The following is a 19,947-nucleotide window of genomic DNA, read 5'->3' on the forward strand; positions in this document are numbered from 1 at the left end:
AATACTGGTCACTGCATTGGGGGCATGTATACTGGTCACTGCATTGGGGGCATGTATACTGGTCACTGTATTGGGGGCATGTATACTGGTCACTACATTGGGGGCACGCACGCTGGTCATTGCATTGAAGGGGGCACGCACGCTGGTCACTGCATTGGGGGCATGTACGCTGGTCACTGCATTGGGGGCATGTACGCTGATCTCTGCATTGAAGGGGGCATGTATGCTGGTCTCTGCATTGGGGGCATGTATGCTGATCTCTGCATTGAAGGGGGCATGTACGCTGGTCACTGCATTGAAGGGGGCATGTACGCTGGTCACTGCATTGAAGGGGGCATGTACGCTGGTCACTGTGCATTAATAGGGGGCACGCTGGTCACTGTGCATTAATAGGGGGCACGCTGGTCACTGTGCATTGAAAGGGGGCACGCTGGTCTCTCTGCATTGAAAGGGGGCACGCTGGTCTCTCTGCATTGAAAGGGGGCACGCTGGTCTCTCTGCATTGAAAGGGGGCACACTATACCTTAATTACTGAAGGCCCCTTTCACACTTTTGCGACCTCAAAGTCACGCAATTTTTTACAGCGTTTTTTGCCGCAAAGCAATGCCTATTACATTTTTCTGTTTGCGCCCCCCCAAAAATTTTGAGCACCAGCCGCCACTGCTTTGGGATGAATTAGAGCAGAGACTGTGAGCCAGGCCTTCTTGTACAATATCAAAAACCTTGTGGACAGCCTTTCCAGAAGAGTTGAAGCTGTTATAGCTGCAAAGGGTTGGCCAACTCAATATTGAACCCTACAGACTAAGACTGGGATGCCATTAAACTTCATGTGCGGGTAAAGGCAGGCGTCCCAATATTTTTTGACAATATAATCTGTTTTTCCCATGACATTTACCACAAGATATTTGATTACATTTTGGATTGGAAAAGCAAGGTCCATTTTAACTTAGGGGATACTAAAGATTTTAGCAGGGGTGATTACAATATAATATAGGAGTTGCTCACCCATGCCTAAATTTTTATTTTAGGTGCATTGCTTGACAAATATGTTAATTTCGCCTGCTGTAACCCCAAAGAACTACATGCAACAAGGGAATTTTTGAGTAAGGTACAAACTACAGCTGGAATGCAGATGGTAAAATTAGAGCCAAAAAGCAGCCCCACCTAAATGCAAAAAGTTTGTATATTAGCTGCTCCTGTCAACAGTGGCTTTACTGACTGATAGGTAGGCTGGAAGGTGGGGCCAAATACAGGCAAATTTAAGGTTCATTTGCAACTTCAGTCTTCTGTCTCTGGATCCACTGATCATTTTAAGATTACTTCAAGTGCATATTAATAAAGTATACCTCTTTCACCCTGTTTCATAAATTACCCCTCCCCCCCCATGTCAGAATGTCCCAATATGCAAGGAACTGCAGGAAAGGTGTTGCTCCCAAATTTTTTTGTGAATTTTGGCAACCATACATATAGTATGCTCAATTTATGTCTCCACGCTATTGCTACCTACATAAGCCAGACAGTCCTGGGCCCCTTTTGCTTTTGAGCTCCATAGCAATCGCTATAGTGGCTCTAATTGCGCTTTTGTTGCTATGGGCTTTGCACATTATTGACGCTCCTTTTACTACCTAAAAGTAAATATTTTTCAGTATTACAGTATATACAGTTTTAGCAGATACTTTTTCTATGACAGCACAACTAATTTGTCCTTTTCTTTGTATTATTAGTTTCAGAGAATTTGGCATTCACAGGTTTTCACCCATTTTAAAGGTCTGGGGAGAAGAAGAGGGTGTTAATGGTTTTTCGGTGAATAATGGATTATATGCAAGAACTTGTCTAAAGAAATCTTCAAGGGAGGAAACCTATTTGATCTGCAATAATTAAACCGGGAAGGAAGGCGAGGGAGCCACTGAGGAATTATCTAGGGCATGTTTTTATTCTTCAGAAAAAAATGAAAATTATTCAGGGGGATACATTTTACACGTGATTCAAACCGGCATATAATCTTGCGGCACGCACAAAACACATAATATAAATGATACAATGATGGCTTCAAAGAGTTCACAGCATGTAACGGCCAAAGGCAGTGCGGAGCTATAACAGCAGTTAGGGGAATAAAAAAATGTAAAGGGTCAGTTTGTTCAAATTTCATTTTTTCTCTGATGGACAGTAGATAGTGGACTAAATCATCCCCTAATTCCTTTCATTTTTTTGGGGCCCATTTGTTTTTACAATGCATTTCACTACTGAAAGAGTAAAAAGCCAGGAGGTAGTTCAGGCAGCTACTACTAAACATGGAAGTATGAGCTTTGGCTGGGCTGAGTCTTTGACATAAATGACGTTGGCTATGGTGTTTGAAAAATACACAATGGGAAAAAAATCTTGTTGCCCATTCCAACCAAGACACCAATTTCAAATGTAATTTCTGCTTTTTATGTTTGAAAATGAAATCGGGGTCCGACTTATTGCTAAAGGAGGTGTTCTGGTTAGCATTTACTGAACATCAGCAAAAAAATCCCTGGGGTAAAATCAGAAAGTTTTGCCATTTCCATGCAAAATACATTAGAGTCAATGGGGAAGGCCAAATTATGTTGGTTTTGGTACTCCAGACCAGACAAATATTGTCTAAATACAAGACCCTTATGTTTTTTTTTACTTAAAGAGACCTTAACACCAACTTAAGAAATGTAAGTGCTTCTGTGCACTGTGTTTCTTTTTTTATTTGCCTGAATGGAATGTGAATTTGCTCAAAAAATAACTTGTCGTTTGGCCAGCACAGCCCCCTCCCTCCCATTGCATATCATAGCCCTCACTTCTTCTAGGACGGTCTGTTTACTGACTGTGCTGACCCAGCTCTTCTGCCCTTCTTATCACCTCCCTACATGTAGTAGGGTGGAGTGTCATTTGAGTGACAGCTCGGGGTCTGCTTGGGCTGCCCAGACCACATCCAAGATAGTGGCCTTCTCAGGGCTTTTGGATGCCTACACAAAGGAGGTTTGTATGGGTAAATAACATGCATAAAATATGTTCAATGCACACGCAACCTTATGGGAAATATATGCTGGAATATATGGTCTAGTAACAGAGTCTCTTTAAAGCTTAGTGTCCTTTTTGTGTTTCCAGATCTACCCACTAATTCAACATTAAGCTCCTACACTTTGCATCTGTGCAGGAGCTTCCTATAAAACAGACTGGTCACTGCTGTTCCCTTTCTTTGTGCAGGGTTACTGGTCTTGTCTCCACCCCCCTCCTGCAGTTTCTGCAGGCAGCCTGTAGTGGGTGGAGCCTGCCGGGTCCCTCCCACAGCTCTGCCCTCTGCACAGGCAATGTACAGCACAATGATGATGTCACTTGTACTTTTACAAAAGCCAGGTACACACACAGAGTGGATTTATAATTTTTTATTGTTATTGAAGAATATATCTAAATTCATGCTTTGTGCCCGGAATTCAGCTTTAAGGGTTTTTAATGGGCCCTAGAGGCTATGATAGCTTCTTTTGCCTATCTTAGACCTGTTTTTGTGGCAAAAAAAGCAGACTTTGTTAGCCTAATTTTTTTATGTTTTTTTTTTTTTTTTAGAAAGAAAATTTTCCAAAAAAAAAAAATATATATATATATATAATATACTGTATATAATAATAAACATAATGCTGTATATAATAATAAACATAATATGTACACCACTCACATTTTTGTAATTATTTTATTATATCTTTTCATGTGACAACGCTGAAGAAATTACACTTTGCTACAATGTAAAGTAGTGAGTGTACAGCTTGTATGACAATGTAAATTTGCTGTCCCCTCAATGATGACATCAGGGAGATGGTGGATGTTAGAGGCCTTGCACTCTTCCATCTTCCATTTGAGGATGCCCCACAGATGCTCAATAGGGTTTAGGTCTGGAGACATGCTTGGCCAGTCCATCACCTTTACCCTCAGCTTCTTTATCATACTGGAATACTGCCCTGCGGCCCAGTCTCAGAAGGGTGTGGATCATGCTCTGCTTCAGTATGTCACAGTACATGTTAGCATTCATGGTTCCCTCAATGAACTGTAGCTCCCCATTGCCGGCAGCACTCATGCAGCCCCAGACCATGATACTCCCACCACCATGCTTGACCGTAGGCAAGACACACTTGTCTTTTGTACTCCTCACCTGCTTGTCACCTCACCACACAGGCTTGACACCATCTGAATAAAATACGTTTTATCTTGGTCTCATCAGACCCCAGGACATGGTTCCAGTAATAATGTCCTTAGTCTGCTTGTCTTCAGCAAACTGTTTGCAGGCTTTCTTGTGCATCTTTTTTTAGAAGAGACTTCCTTCTGGGATGACAACCATGCAGACCACTTTGATGCAGTGTGCAGGTTATGGTCTGAGCACTGGCAGGCTGACCCACCACCCCTTTAAACTCTGCAGCAATGGTCTATTTCCCAAAGACAACCTCTGGATATGACGCTGAGCATGTGCACTTAACTTCTTTGGTCGACCATGGCGAGGCCTGTTCTGAGTGGAACCTGTCCGGGCAAACCGCTGTTTGGTCTTGACCACCATGCTGCAGCTCAGTTTCAGGGTCTTGGAAATCTTCTTATAGCCTAGGCCATCTTTATGTAGAGCAACAATTCATTTTTTCAGATCCTCAGAGAGTTCTTTGCCATGAGGTGCCATGTTGAACTTCCAGTATGAGAGAGTGGGAGTAATAACACCAAATTTAACACACCTGCTCCCCATTCATACCTGAGACCTTGTAACACTAACAAGTCACATGACACCGGGGAGGAAAAATGGCTAATTGGGCCCAATTTGGACATTTTAACTTAGGGGTGTACTCACTTTTGTTGCCACTGCTTTAGACATTAATGGCTGTGTGCTAAGTTATTTTGAGGGGACAGAAAATTTACACTGTTATACAAGCTGTACACTAACGACTTTACATTGTAGCAAAGTGTCATTTCTTCAGTGTTGTCACATGAAAAGATAAAATAAAATATTTACAAAAATGTGAGGGGTGTACTCATTTTTGTGAGATACTGTATATACACACACAGTATCTCACAAAAGTGAGTACACCCCTCACATTTTTGTAAATATTTTATTATACCTTTTCATGTGACAACACTGAAGAAATGACACTTTGCTACAGTGTAAAGTAGTGAGTGTACAGCTTGTATAACAGTGTAAATTTGCTGCCCCCCTTCCCCCAAAATAACTCAACACACATCCATTAATGTCTAAACCACTGGCAACAAAAGTGAATACACAGAGAAAAGCCGAAATGTTTAAAATTGGGCCCAATTAGCCATTTTTCCTCTCCGGTGTCATGTGACTCGATAGTGTTACAAAGTCAACATGTTAGAGGTTAAAGGGTTGGGGGGGGGGGGGATCAGTCTGTCAGTGCTCAGACCAGACATCAAATTGGTCTGCATGGCTGTCGTCCCAGATGGAAGCCTCTTCTAAAGATGATGCACAAGAAGGCCCGAAAACAGTTTGCACAGTTTGCTGAAGACAAGTAGACTAAGGACATGGATTGCTGGAACCATGTCCTGTGGTCTGATGAGACCAAGATAAACGTAATTGGTTCAGATGGTGTCAAGCATGTGTGGCGGCATCCAGATGAGGAGTACAAAGACAAGTGTGGCTTACCTACAGTCAAGCATGGTGGTGGTGGGAGTGCCATGGTCTGGGGCTGCATGAGTGCTGTCGGCACTGGGGAGCTACCGTTCAATGAGGGAACCATGAATGCCAGCATTTACTGTGACATACTGACGCAGAGCATGATCCCCCTCCCTTCAGAGACTGGGCAGCAGGGCAATATTCCAACATGATAACGACCCCAAACACACCTCCAAAACAACCACTGCCTTGCTAAAAAAAAAAGCGGAAGGTAAAGGTGATGGACTGGCTTAAGCCCCGTACACACGTACCGATGGTCGGCATACAAATGTTCCTCTTTTCTCCCCGGGATGTCGGTGTCTGCTGAAAAGTGCAAAGACAGCACAAGGACAGCACAAGAATTTTGTCCGCCGATTGCAGAAGTGATGTCATGTAATGGTTAACTTTCCCTGTGTTTTCTATTTTCTGAGCATGCCCAGTCTTGCAAATCTGCGGTCTGTCGGCCGAATTGTGTACTGACAGGCGAACAATCGTCCGTTCTGGTGTCGGCATACAAAAATTTTCATGTTTGCAAGAAAGACTTTTGTCCGCAGATTGTGCGCAGACATCTGTCGGAGGCACCATACTAACACGCGTACAATCGGCAGATCCTTCGTCCACCGACGTTTGTATGCCGACGATCGGTACGTGTGTACGGGCCTTTAGCATGTCTCCAGATCTAAACCCTATTGAGGCATCCTCAAAAGAAAGGTGGAGGAGCGCAAGGTCTCTAACATCCACCAGCTCCATGATGTCATCATAGAGGAGTGGAAGAGGACTCCAGTGGCAACCTGTGAAGCTCAGGTGAACTCCACGCCCAAGAGGGTTAAGGCAGGGCTGGGAAATAATGGTGGCCACACAAAATATTGACACTTTGGGCCCAATTTGAACATTTTGACTTAGGGGTGTACTCACTTTTGTGTTGAGTTATTTTGAGGGGACAGAAAATTTACACTGTTATACAAGATGTACGCTCACTACTTTACATTGTAGCAAAGTGTAATTTCTTCAGTGTTGACACATGAAAAGATATAATAAAATATTTACAAAATGTGAGGGGTGTACTCACATTTGTGAGATACTGTGTGTGTGTGTATATATATATATATATATATATATATATATATATATATAATTTCTGGTACTTGCCAAGGTTTCCAACTCTCTAATGTAGAGTCAACTTCTCCTGACCTAGGCATTTCTCAGCCCTGTGAGCAAAAATCACGATTGCATGCTCAAAGAGGGGAGGTTTCTGTGATTTAAATGGCACACAGCATCATGTTAGGATGATCCCAACAGCTAATTTGTTCAAAACAATAAGGGCTGCCTGAATGTACAGATCACCCACAGAAATCAACATTCATCAACCATTTGAAATTATAGTACTAAAAAAGATATCCAAAGCACAAGCGCAAAATGTGATAATGAATTAAAGTGTTTGTTCACCAATGCCAGAAGTCTGCCAAGCAAAATAGATTAGTTGGAAACTTGCATAAAGAGAACTATGATTTAATTGATATTGCTGAATTTTGGCTTCATTCTGCACAGGACTAGGTAATTAATAATTCTGGCTATGCACTCTTTCAGACAGACAGAGTAAAAAGGAAAGGCGGTGGTGTTTGTCTCTGTGTGAGAAGTGATCTTAAAGCAAGTGTGAAAGAGGACCTAGTTGATGGAGAGTGTGGTGAGGCTAAAGCATTGTGGGTGGAAATGTACATGGGTGTGCGTAGTTCAAAATTAATCACTGGAGTTTGTTATACACCTCCCAGTGTTAAAAAGGGGGTGGAGACTGGAGGCGGAGGTGTTGCTTGCCCAGATGGAAAGGGCTGCAAGGGCTGGGACAGTGATAATAATGGGTCATTTAACTACCCTGATATTGAATGGAGTAATGGTACTGCAGGGACAGTTTAAGGGCAAAAATGTTTAAACCTGGTACAAGACAATTTTATAGTACAGTCATAGAGGTCTCGACTAGAAATGATGCTCTGCTCAGCAGGACCTGGTAATCCTAAACCATGCAGAGCTTATTACTAATGTTCATATTAAAGAACATCTGGGGGGCAGTGACCATAAAATGGTTTCATTTAATGTTAGCTGTATGCAACAAACGCATACTGGAAGTATAAAAACACTCAACTTTAAGAGAGCACATTTTCCAAGGTTGAGGGCTGCTCTCCAAGACTTAGACTGGGAGGAAATATTTGCATAGATGAACATAGAACAGAAATGGTAGTTTATCAAAAAGACTGAATGTGAACTCACTGCAAAATATATTACCATGGACAATATGTTTAAAAGGCTAAAGATAAAACCTATGTGGCTCATGGCCAAAGTTAAAAAAGCTATAATTAATAAGAAAAGGGTTTTTAAAAATATAAAAATGAAGGAACACTATCATTGTTTAAATGTTACACAGAATATAACAGAATATGTAAAAAGGAAATCAAGGATGCAAAAATTCGACAGATTACTGAAAAAAGTAGGACAAACCCCCCAAAAATTCTTCAGATATATTATTAGCAAAAAAGTCTGGTCTAAGCATGTAGGCGGGGGGTCAGCAACCAGTAGATTGGGGCCAGGTGAATGACAGAAACGCAATATTCCTCACGCACACATTTAAGATAACTAGCAGTTCAGTGATGCTGGGTGCTCTAATGACCATAGATTGGAATCCGTGAATACTCAAATTGAAGAAATGCCATCAGCACACTAAGGATTCCTCAAAAGGGTCCAAAGCTTTATTCTGTGGTCACATAATAGATATGTAGCAACATTTCAGGGCCACGCAAGGGGCCCCTTCATCAGGCAAGTGACTGATGGATCACGGTCTGGGCTTGCTGACCCGCCATTCCAGAGCATTAAACAGAGTGCAATGCAGAGGTACTACTTGTAATGTTGGAGCTGTAGTTGAGATCAGGAGCCGCAAAAACCAATACCTCCTCTGTAGTGCTGGCTCCTGTCCCATGCAGAGTGATTCCAACTGCATTTAACCTCTTAGCGGTCTCCAGAGAGGTGCCAGTAGCAGGAAAGAAGAGGTCTTCAGGTCAGTGTGAAGCAATACACTGGGCATAATAGTATAGGTCTGCTTTCACACTGATGCGCTACGGTTACCCACACCGTGGGTCCAATGCAGTGTACCTGCAGCTTTCCTGCGGGTTTGCTGTGCTTAGCCATAGACTTTAATTATATTCTGCGGGTTTGGTGCACTTTCTGAATGCAGGAGTTTTGCTGCACTTTCAGGAAGTGCACCACACCTGCAGGATATACTAGAAGTCTATGGCAAAGCACAGCTAACCCAGGAAGGTTGCAGATGCACTGACCTGCACCCGCGGTGCAGGTAAACCGCAGCACATCAGTGTCAAAGCAGCCTTATAGGGGGCTCAGAACAGTAAGAATAAATTTACATTTTGTAAGACATATTTTTACCACCCCTCCCCCCAACTGCAGTGGCCAGTGGTGTACACATGTCGCAGTCACAGCAGGAGTTACTTGCCTTGTCATAGTTGGTGGGTGTAGCAGCTGCCAAGCAGGTCCCATGTGCAGTGCAGCAAAGAAGGGGTTAAAGTGATTGTAAAGTCTTGTTTATTTTCAATAAAAATAACAAACATGTTATACTTACCTCCTCTGTGCAGTGGTTTTGCACAGAGCAGCCTGGATCCTCCTCTTCTCAGGTCCCTCTTCAGCTCTCCTGGCCCCTCCCTCCCTCCCTTTGAATGCCCCCACAGCAAGCAGCTTGCTATGGAGGCACCCGAGCCAAGTAACAGCTCTGTGTATCCATTCAGACACGGTTGCAGTTGCAGTTTGGCCCCGCTCCCTTCTCTCCTCATTAGCTAACTGACTTTGATTGATAGAAGCAGGAGCCAATGGCGCCGCTGCTGTGTCTTAGCCAATGTGGAGGGGAGGTCCAGATGGCTGAGACAGGCCATGAGGCCATGTTTTGGTAGTTTCTCCATAGGAATGCATGAGGCGGCCATTTTCTTGGAGTATGCGTTAGCTGGACAGCAAGGGAGAAGCTAGTATGACTAGCTCATGACCCAGGTTTTTCCTGTTCCTGTCTCAGATCATATTTTCTCTCTGCACAGAACGTTTCTGTATCCCTCCATATCTTTTTGGTGGTATGTTACTGGGGTCCCTGTAGGTATTTCTCACTCACCCTGCTGCAGGCTGTGCTAGGGCTGAGACTTGTGGTACCGCTGGTGCAGCCGTTTTGGTTCTGGGGCTGCAAAAAAACAGATCCAATCTCACCTACAGACCCCCTCAGTGGGGTTGCAGGACCCACCGGGTCACAGCCCCTGTCTGCTTTTACTGAAATATATATCCTATATACGAGGATATATCCTCGTCAGCACCTGAGAAAGCGCGCTGGTGGATGCACTTATAGTGTCAATGCAGGAAACCTTAAAAATGGCGGATGATTCTACAGCGTCAGGGATGCAGGTGTATTTTGGCACCCGCAAATCCCAGAAGTCGTGCAAGGTTTTTCCCTGTCCGGAACTTTTTGACAACATTGTCAATGAACAGTGGGGGCGCATCAAACAAATTTTGGTGGTGCTAAGCACTTTAAAAGGCGCTACCCCATCGCGGACACGGTATCCGCTAGATGGACCGTACCCCCAAAGGTGGATCATCCAGTTTCCAGATTAAACAATTTTACTGTGGTTCCGGTGGAGGAGTGCCCGGCATTTACAGATCCCGTAGATAGACGGATTGAGTCTCTGACCCGCCATTTGCATATATTAGCGGGCTCAATACTAAAACCGGTCTTTGTGATCACTCTGATGTCACAGACCATTACAGACTGGGCAAAGTTGCTAAAAGGAAGATCTATCATCTGGTTTGTCCGGTGAGTGGGGACACAAGAGGGGAGCACGGAGTGATCTGCACAATCAATTTGAAGCACAAGCACTTTATTCACAAGAACTATTTATTTATTTATTATCTATTTGATTGTCAGCATATTTGTTTATTAGCACAGGCACTTTATTACCACAAGGGTTTTTGATGAATATAAGGACAATTTACATTATTTATATTCACATATTTATCTCATCTATTATTATTATTTACTGTTGATGAACATTTATTGGTTATTGCAAATATACACTTTGCACTTTATATTTGGCAGATACTCACATCACTTAAAGTTGCTAAAAGGTGGCTTGGAAACGGAGCAGCTCTCACCGAGCCTGATAGAGCTAACAGACCAAATGGTCCAAGCCCTTCTATATATATATATATATGGGGTGCGTCGCTGGATGCACGTCCAATGGTAGCCAGAGTGTCAGCAGTGGGGATAAAAAGCTGGTCTGTGGACCAGGGTTCCAAAAAGGCTCTTTCTGTCCTTCCCTTTATGGGGGACAGGTTGTTTGGATACTCCCTGGATGAGTTGATCAAAGACCTTACGGGTGGGAAGAGTACTCTTCTACCCCAATTTACCAAGGGCAAGGCACCGCGTAATAGACGGGGGCATTTATTTATTGCTCATTTATTGCCCTTTCGTACCTCCGGGTCGCAGGAGAAAGGAGCTAAGCCATTCAGGTCTTCTGGGGGTTCCAAGAAGACATGGTTGGGTAAGCCGAGAACAGGCCATTCTGGATCTGTGGACAAATCCTTGTCTGCATGAAGGGACGCCCTCACGTGTTTCTGGGGTGGGGGGACGTCTTCGCTTCTTTCCGGAACCATGGATTTCCTTGATTCAGGACAAATGGGTCCACAAACTGATCCGATCGGGTTATAAGATCTAATTCTGGTCTCGACCGTCGGACAGGTTATTCTCGTCCAATCTACGCCTATCTCTTGACCGATTAAGGGATCTACGAGAGACGGTACAAGATCTGCTGTCGCAAAAGGGGTGATTGTGCCAGTTCCTTCTCGGGAGCGCTTTCAGGGGTTCTATTCAAACCTGTTCACTGTGCCCAGGAAAGAAGGCAAAGTATGTCTAATCCTGGACCTCAAGGTTCTAAAGTGCTTTGTGCAGATACAGAAGTTTTCGCATGGTAGTGGCGTCTCTACACAGGACGCATATCTACACATCCCTTTTTACGCAAGACACCAGCGTTTTCTTCGCTTCACTGTAGGAGAAGAGCATTATCAATTTGTGGCGTCACCCTTTGGTCTTGCCTCTGCCCCCAGGGTCTTCGCGAAAGTGTTGGCTTCGGTGTTGGCATTACTGTGACAACTGGGGATTACGGTACTGGGGTACCAGGACAATCTCCTTTTAGGAGCAGACTCACATTCAGCCCTGTTGGGCGACTTGACTATCACTGTACGGACTTGATGTTCGGTTGGAACATCAATTTAAAAAATCTGTCCTGGTACCTTCCTTAAAACTGGATTATCTGGGCCTGACTCTAGACTCACTTTGGCGAGGGTTTTTCTTCCCCTGGACAAGCTGCAAAAGTTGCAGGGGGCGATTCGTTTGCTGTTAACCAGCAATCTGTCCTCTCTGCGGACTTGCATGAGGGCTTTGGGTCTAATGGTATCAACCTTAAAGGTGGTTCCGTTTGCTCAGTTCCACACAAGACCCTTACAAAGGGAGATTCTTGTCAGATGGAACAAAGTCCTTGGACACTATGATTCCGTTGAGTCACAACACTAGGACTGCTCTATTATGGTGGCTTCACTTGTTAGCACTATATGTCCTTCCTCCCTCTGTATTGGACTGTGGTAACTACAGATGCCAGCCTGTCCATCTGGGGAGGAGTGCTGGGGAAGCTGTGTGTCCAGGGGTCTTGGATAGTAGAAGAGTCCAGACTTCTGATCTATATTCTGGAACTCAGAGCGATAAAGCTTTGCCTGAGTAACTGGGCAAATTGTTTAGAGGGTTGTCCAGTCCGGATTCAATCGGACAATGCCTCGGCCTTGGCTTACATCAATCATCAAGGGGGCACCAAGAGTGTCTTGGCGACCTGGGATGTGGCCGAGATCCTGAACTGGGCAGAAAAGTTTGTTCCAGCCCTTTCTGCAGTGCACATCCCAGGTGTGGAAAATTGTCAGGCGGATTACCTGAGTCGTCAGGTGTTGGATCAGGGGGAGTGGTCCCTGTACCCGGAGGTGTTTCACCTCCTGTGTGTACAGTGGGGAACACCTGATGTAGACCTGTTTGCTTCTCGAGAAGGTTCAGATGTTTGTAGCCAGGTCGTGGGATCTTCTGGTCGACGCCACAGACGCACTGGTGGCTCCTTGGGGTAAATATCAGATGATCTATGATGATCATAGTGATCAGCTTGCTATGGGGGCACATGAGCCGAGCTGCAGCTCCGTTTGTCCATTCAGAGATTGAGCTGCTGTTCGGCCCCGTCCCCTCTCTCTTCTGATTGGCTCACTGACTTTGATTGACAGCCGTGAGAGCCAATGGCGCTGCAGCTGTATCTCAGCCAATCAGGAGGGAGAGTCCCAGGATGGCGAGGGACTCATAGACATCACTAGATAGAGAGGGGGCACAGATAAGTATTAGGGGTGCCTGGGGGGGCTGCTACACACACAGAAGGCTTTTTATCTTAATGCATAGAATGCATTAAGATAAAAAAAAAAAAAAACCTTCCTGACTTCAAAACTCCTTTAGTTACTGGAATAGTACCACTGGATTGGCATAAGGCTAATGTGGTGCCTATATTTAAAAATAATATATGGTATGATAAATGGTTTTTAACATTTTTGACAAATAAATATGTGATCAGTGTGGTGTGCATTTGTACTCTGCCCCCCTTTACTCTGATACCCCTAACTAAAATCTAGTGGAACCAGTTGTCTTCAGAAGTCACCTAATTGGTAAATAGAGTCTACTTGTATGTAATTTAATCTCAGTATAAATACAGAAGTTCAGTGAAGCCCTCAGAGGTTTGTTAGAGAATCTTAGTAAACAAACAGCATTATGAAGGCCAAGGAACATACCAGACAGGTCAGGGATAATGTTGTGGAGAAGTTTAATGCATGGTTAGGGCATAAAAGAATATCCCAAGCTTTGAACATCTCACGGAGCACTGTTCAATCCATCATCTGAAAATGGAAAGAGTATGGCACAACTGCAAACCTAACAAGTCATGGCCGCCCACCTAAACTGTCAGGCCAGGCATTAATCAGAGAAGCAGCCTAGGGGCCCATGGTAAGTCTGGAGGAGCTGCCGAGATCCACAGCTCAGGTGGGAGAATCTGTCCACAGGACAACTATTAGTCATTCACTCCACAAATCTGGCATTTATGGAAGAGTGGCAAGAGAAAAGCAGTTGTTGAAAGGAAGCCATAAGAAGTTCCATTTGCAGTTTTTGAGAAGCCATGTGGGGGACACAGCAAGTGGAACGTGGAAGAAGGTGCTCCAGTCAGATGTGACCAAAATTGAACTTTTTGGTCTTAAGCAAAACGCTATGTGTGGCGGAAAACTAACACTGCACATCCCCCTGAACACACCATCCCTACTGTGATACATGGTGGTGGCAGCATCATGTTGTGGTGATGCTTTTCTTCAGCAAGGACAGGGGAGCTGGTCAGAGTTGATGGGAAGATTGATGGAGCCAAATACAGGGCAATCTTGCAAGAAAACCTGTTAGGGGGTGCTGAATACAAATGCACACCACATTTTTCACATATTTATTTGCAAAAAATGCTGAAAACCATTTATCATTTTCCTTCCACTTCACAATTATGTACCACTTTGTGTTGGTCTATCACATAAAATTCCAATAAAATACATTTACATTTTTGGTTGTAACATGACAAAATGTGGAAAATTTGAAGGGATATGAATACTTTTTTTAAGGAACTGCAACTATAGACCTGTTTGTTTAATTTATATAGTTGGGAAGATACTGGAGAGTTTCATAAAAGACCATATAAATGAGTTCTTGCTGGAAAAAAATATTCTAAGTAACAGATAGCATGGATTCATGTAAGAAAGAAGTTGTCAGACTAACCTCATTTTATTTTATGAGGAGGTTTTGCCAAAGTGTTTGACATAGTTCCCCACACACGGCTAATGTGAAAGGTAAAGTCTGCAGGCTTAGAAGTAGTGGTTAATGATTCTTACTCTGAATGGTCTAAGGTTATCAGTGGTTTACCCCAAGGTACAGCGTTGGGCCCCTTACTTTTTAATATATTTATAAATGATATAGGGTCTGATATAAAAAGTACCAATTCAGTCTTTAGAGATTACACCAAGCTATGCAGTGGAATAACATCCTTACAGGATGTCTCCAACTTACAAGCCGACCTCAATGCATGGAATAATTAGGCAACTATGTGACAAATAAGGTATACTGTACTAGGAGAAGCATGGACTCCAGTCCAGAGAGAGAGAGATCATTTTAACCCTATGCAAATCATTAGTAAGACCTCATCTGGAATATGCAGTTCAGTTTTGGTCACCGGTTCACAAAAAGGATATCAGAGAACTGGAGAAAGTGCAGAGAAGGGCAACCAAACTGATAAGAGGCATGGAGGAGCTCAGCTATGAGAAAAGATTAGAGGAACTGAATTTATTCTCTCTTAAGAAGAAGAGATTAAGGGGGGATATGATTAACATGTATAAATACATAAGGGGTCCATATAGTGAACTTGGTGTTGATTTATTCACTTTAAGGTCATCACAGAGGGCAAGGGAGCACTCTTTATGTCTAGAAGAGAAGAGATTTAATCTCCAAATACGGAAAGGCTTCTTCACAGTAAGAGCTGTGAAAATGTGGAATAGACTCCCTCAAGAGATGTTTCTTGCCAGCTCAGTACATTATTTTAAGAAAGGCCTGGATTCTTTCTGAGAAACACATATTATAACTGGATACTATAATTTTTACGTAAAGTTGATCCAGGGAATATTCGATTACCTCTTGGGGGACCAGGAAGGATCCCCCCAGTGGAGAAAATTGGATCATGCTTTACTGGGGTTTTTTGCCTTCAACTGTATAGGATTGTGTATATAGGATTGTGTAAAAAACAAAAATCCCTTTTATTGGTTGAACTGAATGGACTTGTGTCCTTTTTCAACCGGATTAACTATGTAGCTACTGTATATAACCTTACAGAACTTGGTGAGGGCCCTGAGTACACAACAAAGGGGAGAATAATTAAAACAAAGACATGGGGCCTTTACAAAAAGATATTATAATTTATATATACTTAGGGCAGCATGATGTAAATTAACCACTTGCCGACCGCTCACATGGAGCGTACTGCGGCAAAGTGGCTCGATTCCATCCAGCGACGTAGACCTACCTCGCTGGACTCCTCCCCTTGTGGGTGATGCGCACGCGACGCCAGACGCTCGCTCCCGCTTTATTCAAACATAGCGGGAGTCAGGCCAGGGGAGGAGAGGCGGTGATCACCGCCGCTCTTACCCCCGATCATCGGGGATCGAGTGAGGAAATCCACCCGCTTGTGTAAACAAAGCGGGCGGATCTCCTATGTGACAGGCAGGGACAGATTACAGGATTCAGCATAGCTGAACCTGCGATCTGTGCCTGTGTCACACAGTCCCCTCCCCCCACACACGTCAGTAAGCACCAGGCATATATTTAACCCCTTGATCACCAATAAAGTTAACCCCTTCCCTGCCATTATTACAGTAACAGTGCATATTTTAGACCTGGAACAAGTATGCAGATCTGAAGTTCCCAGTGGCCTATCACAATAACATAACAGTGATATTTGGCACCATTGCTGCAGACAATGACATACTTACAGAAATACTAATATAATAATAAATTCATATATAATGTGCATTTTCAATAACAATAAAAAATAAAAATACATTGAAGTATTTTTCAATTTAGGTTTATGCTGCTCTGAAAGCCCCCCCCCCCTTTTTTTTTTTTGTGGAAAGACAATTTTGTGACTTCATTTAATCATTTTGATTCCTGCATTTGGTGTCTGGTCCCTCACTACTCGCTTGCCATGAAACAGAATTTTAAATGAGTACAGAGAGGGAAGGCAGTGCCTTTTATGTGACTGAGATGTAAATAAAATAGGAGAATAATAAAAAGCATTTCACCAAATAGAGAAATTGTTGCATAATGCAAAGTTGTATATGCTGCAGGATAAAACGCTTACGTTCTCAGGAGTTTTCAATTGGCTTCAAAATTAAACTAAGTGGTATTTGACTTTTTAAATACTCCAATTTTAATTTATCTTTATTATACCTGAACCTTTACTAGACCGGATTACCAGTGGGTTATGTCAGTGAGTCCAAATGTGAACCATAAAGCTCTCCACTTAAAGAGGCAGTCCACTCAAAAGTGATATTCTAGCCTATGTAGCCTTGAAATCATTTTTCATCTCAGAAACCCCTGCCAAAACTACCCACAGCTCACGGTACATTTGTGGGATCACTAAGTTGTAGAAAGTTTTAAATAGGAGAACAAAGAATGTGTTGTCATTGGCACCCAGAGCAGAATTTTTTTTAACACCACTTGCTGTATACAACAAAATTACTTTCAGTAAGAATCTTAAAATGAAATTAATAATGGTATGATAAAAAATGTACATAGTGAAAACTGTGGTGTTGCCTAACATTAAAGTGCTTTTAAAACCTAAAAAAGTTTATATTTGTTACCTTCACACATTCCCTGCATGAAAGTAAAAAACTGTTTGGGTAGTAGTATGCCCAATAATTACTTTAATCCTCACTCAAACCAGCGCTTTGCCTTTCCTTCTCCCCACTCTCATAGCCTTGGCTGAAAGCAGTGGGAGCCATTGGCTCCTGCTACTGTCAGTCAAATCCTGTGATAAGGGAGCAGGGGCAGGGCCAAGACATGCTGTCTGTGTCTATGGATGCAAGCAGTGCAGCTTTGGAGTGAGTCTTTAGGTTGTTATGGGGGCTCACAAAGAAGAGGAGGAGCCAAGAGCACCAGCGAGGGACCCCATAAAAGGCAGTTCTGGGCCCCACAGAGCAGGTAAGTATAACATGTTTATTTAAAAAAAAAATCAAAACAAGGAAGACATTATAATCACTTTTCAGTACAGGAATGATGCCTTACACTGGTAGTCAGTGGAAATTTTTCCTCTTGCATTGGCGGGCAGTGGGAAATAAATTCACCACTGCTTACTGCTCAAGGAACCTCCTTAATAATCTGAGGAGGAATCCATGAAGGTACTTAGCACTTCCTCCTATAAGGTAACAATGCTCTTTCTCTCTCTCCCAATTGTTCTAATGCATGGTCACCTTGTATTATCAGCTTCCTCTTCATGCACACTTGACTTCAAAAATGCCACTTTACAGGCATTTGGTGGTTTTTTTCAGCCTGTAAAAGCACCCTTCATGGTAGCCTATGTGTCCATGCACATATTGTATGCATTTACAGTCGTATTAGAAGAGGAGCGTTTACCTATGTACCTAAACATGTTAGATGCATTTAGGCCGTTTGACTGCTTTAACGATAATGCATTCCAATGCCCAGAATAAGCTGATATTCTGGCCAATAAGGACAGTTGAGTAGTGTGCTTGATACTTTTTTAATTGCACTAACATCCAAATTTTTAGGACAAGCTTTCGGGGTCTACCCCCTTCTTCAAGGTCCAAGTATCAAGGACAGTAGTCAATTGTTCTTGTTACAATAGCACTAATACTGCTACAATCACCAAGCATTCTGTTCTGGCCAATGGAATCCATTTCTGCTCGCTTAATGAGACAGGGTTTATGTCTACCATAATCCACCCATAGTGCCCTAGGCACTGTAGCCCAGTGACTCAAATGGGTATGCGGAACAACATACCAGTTAACTTTTCACAAAGGTGTGCTTATTCTTTAACCTCAACAGTATTTTTTCCTTATAAGAAACTGATTCAGGTTATCCAATTTTGTAGGAAGCTCTATTTTATTTTGGCCGATAACCTTGGCTGTTAGTGCACAAGTGTACGGAGTGCTTTCCTCAATGCATTCTATAACCAGCAATCAATAAACCTCTAATGACCTCTTCTCTTCCCTTCTCTTGTAGAATAACTCCAGTGCCTAAGAACAGGAGAAGATTATCACCCAGGTGAAGAGTGTGTGATGAGAACGCCAACTGTGGCACAAGAAGGACTAAAAGTGGAATGACATTTCTGGAACTGCGCTAAAGGCGCTTCAGTGAGATGGACTTTAATGGTCATCTGCGCGTACTTTCTTAGCTGTTTGTAAGCAATATTTTTATTTCTAGTGTGAGAAGATTATTTTTTAATTGGACTGTTGACAAGGAATATGGGTGGTCTCAAAGCGGAGGAGAAAGAAGAAAATGGGACCATTCAATAAAAGCAATGGTGGGCGTAGACTCCCTGCCTTCTATGTGGATTCAGTGTCAAGTATCTAGTCTATGTGTGACAATATGTATGGGCTGGCCTCTGTGCTTTACAGAAAAGGTATATATAATGAGGTAGTAATGTATAAAGTAGATTATGTTAAAGAAGAACTCCGGGTAAAAGAGAGCATTTTCAGATAATAGAGAATTATGAACATTTCATAATACCATCATAAAGGATGGCTATGTTTTTCTGCACACCAGCTGCAATTCTCAATTGGGCAGAAAGAATAAGTGATTGCACTGGGTGGTACAATAAAAATGGAGGAAAAAAGCAGGAATGAAAGGCACTGTAGTCTCACTGAGTGTTTCTTACACTGCAGCTCTTACAATTTATTATTGTAGGTATAAATCTGAAATCTGGGCAGATTGCTAAATGCACAGATCTTCAAAGTACAATGTAAACTTTCCTACCTACCAAAGGATTTGTGATTCTGTGCAGCCTTGTAATCTGCCATTCCCTGACAGACAACAGGGGCAGTTCCTAGACTGTAGACCTCCTTACACATTGCTCCGTAGTCTTTATTACAGCACATTTAAGACCTTCCGTTAGCCTGCAATTTGACAGTGAACAAGGCAGCAATACTCAGATGATATTTCCCCTTTCTCTACTGTGCAGCCAGTCTTGTGACACATATTTAACTGTATATTCCACACGCTGGACCTCCAAGTACACTACATAGAGAGCCTGCCCCCAGCCTGTAATTGGAAAGTGAAAGAGCAGCAGTAAACTGATGAAGCCCACTCTCTCTTCCTCTCTCTCCTAATGAATCCATAAATTGTTGGTGTTATATTTATACCTGCTTGGAGTTCAGCTTCACAAAGAGTTTGGGCATATGTCAAGAGGCAGGACTGTGACACAAAGAATAAGAACATTTACCTTTATATGGTACTAAAAATGTTAATAAACTACAAGTTAAAAAAAGTGTCACAGTCTTTACAGCAAAAAAGCTATGTAATATGGGGAGGTTTATATTCAACCTCCCCCCTCCCTCGGAAGCAACACTCCTAATATAACTGCACACCTGAAATGCAA

General features: G+C 42.9%; 1 protein-coding gene across 1 annotated transcript in view; it reads left to right on the top strand.

The window, feature by feature from the left end:
* The window catches only part of SHISAL1 (shisa like 1), a gene marked incomplete at its 3' end in the record, with an annotated part of 257,063 nt that extends 237,877 nt beyond the window's left edge, over positions 1 to 19,186 (top strand). Inside the window, exon 5 of the mRNA XM_082253282.1 lies at positions 18,573 to 19,186. Within this exon, the coding sequence (XP_082109408.1) occupies position 18,573 (1 nt within the window). The remainder of the gene's footprint in view (positions 1 to 18,572) is intronic.
* Positions 19,187 to 19,947: the final 761 nt, after the last annotated feature.

The sequence above is a fragment of the Pelophylax lessonae genome (assembly GCF_965119305.1).
Source record: "Pelophylax lessonae genome assembly, chromosome: 4".
NCBI classification, from domain to species: Eukaryota; Metazoa; Chordata; class Amphibia; order Anura; family Ranidae; genus Pelophylax; species Pelophylax lessonae.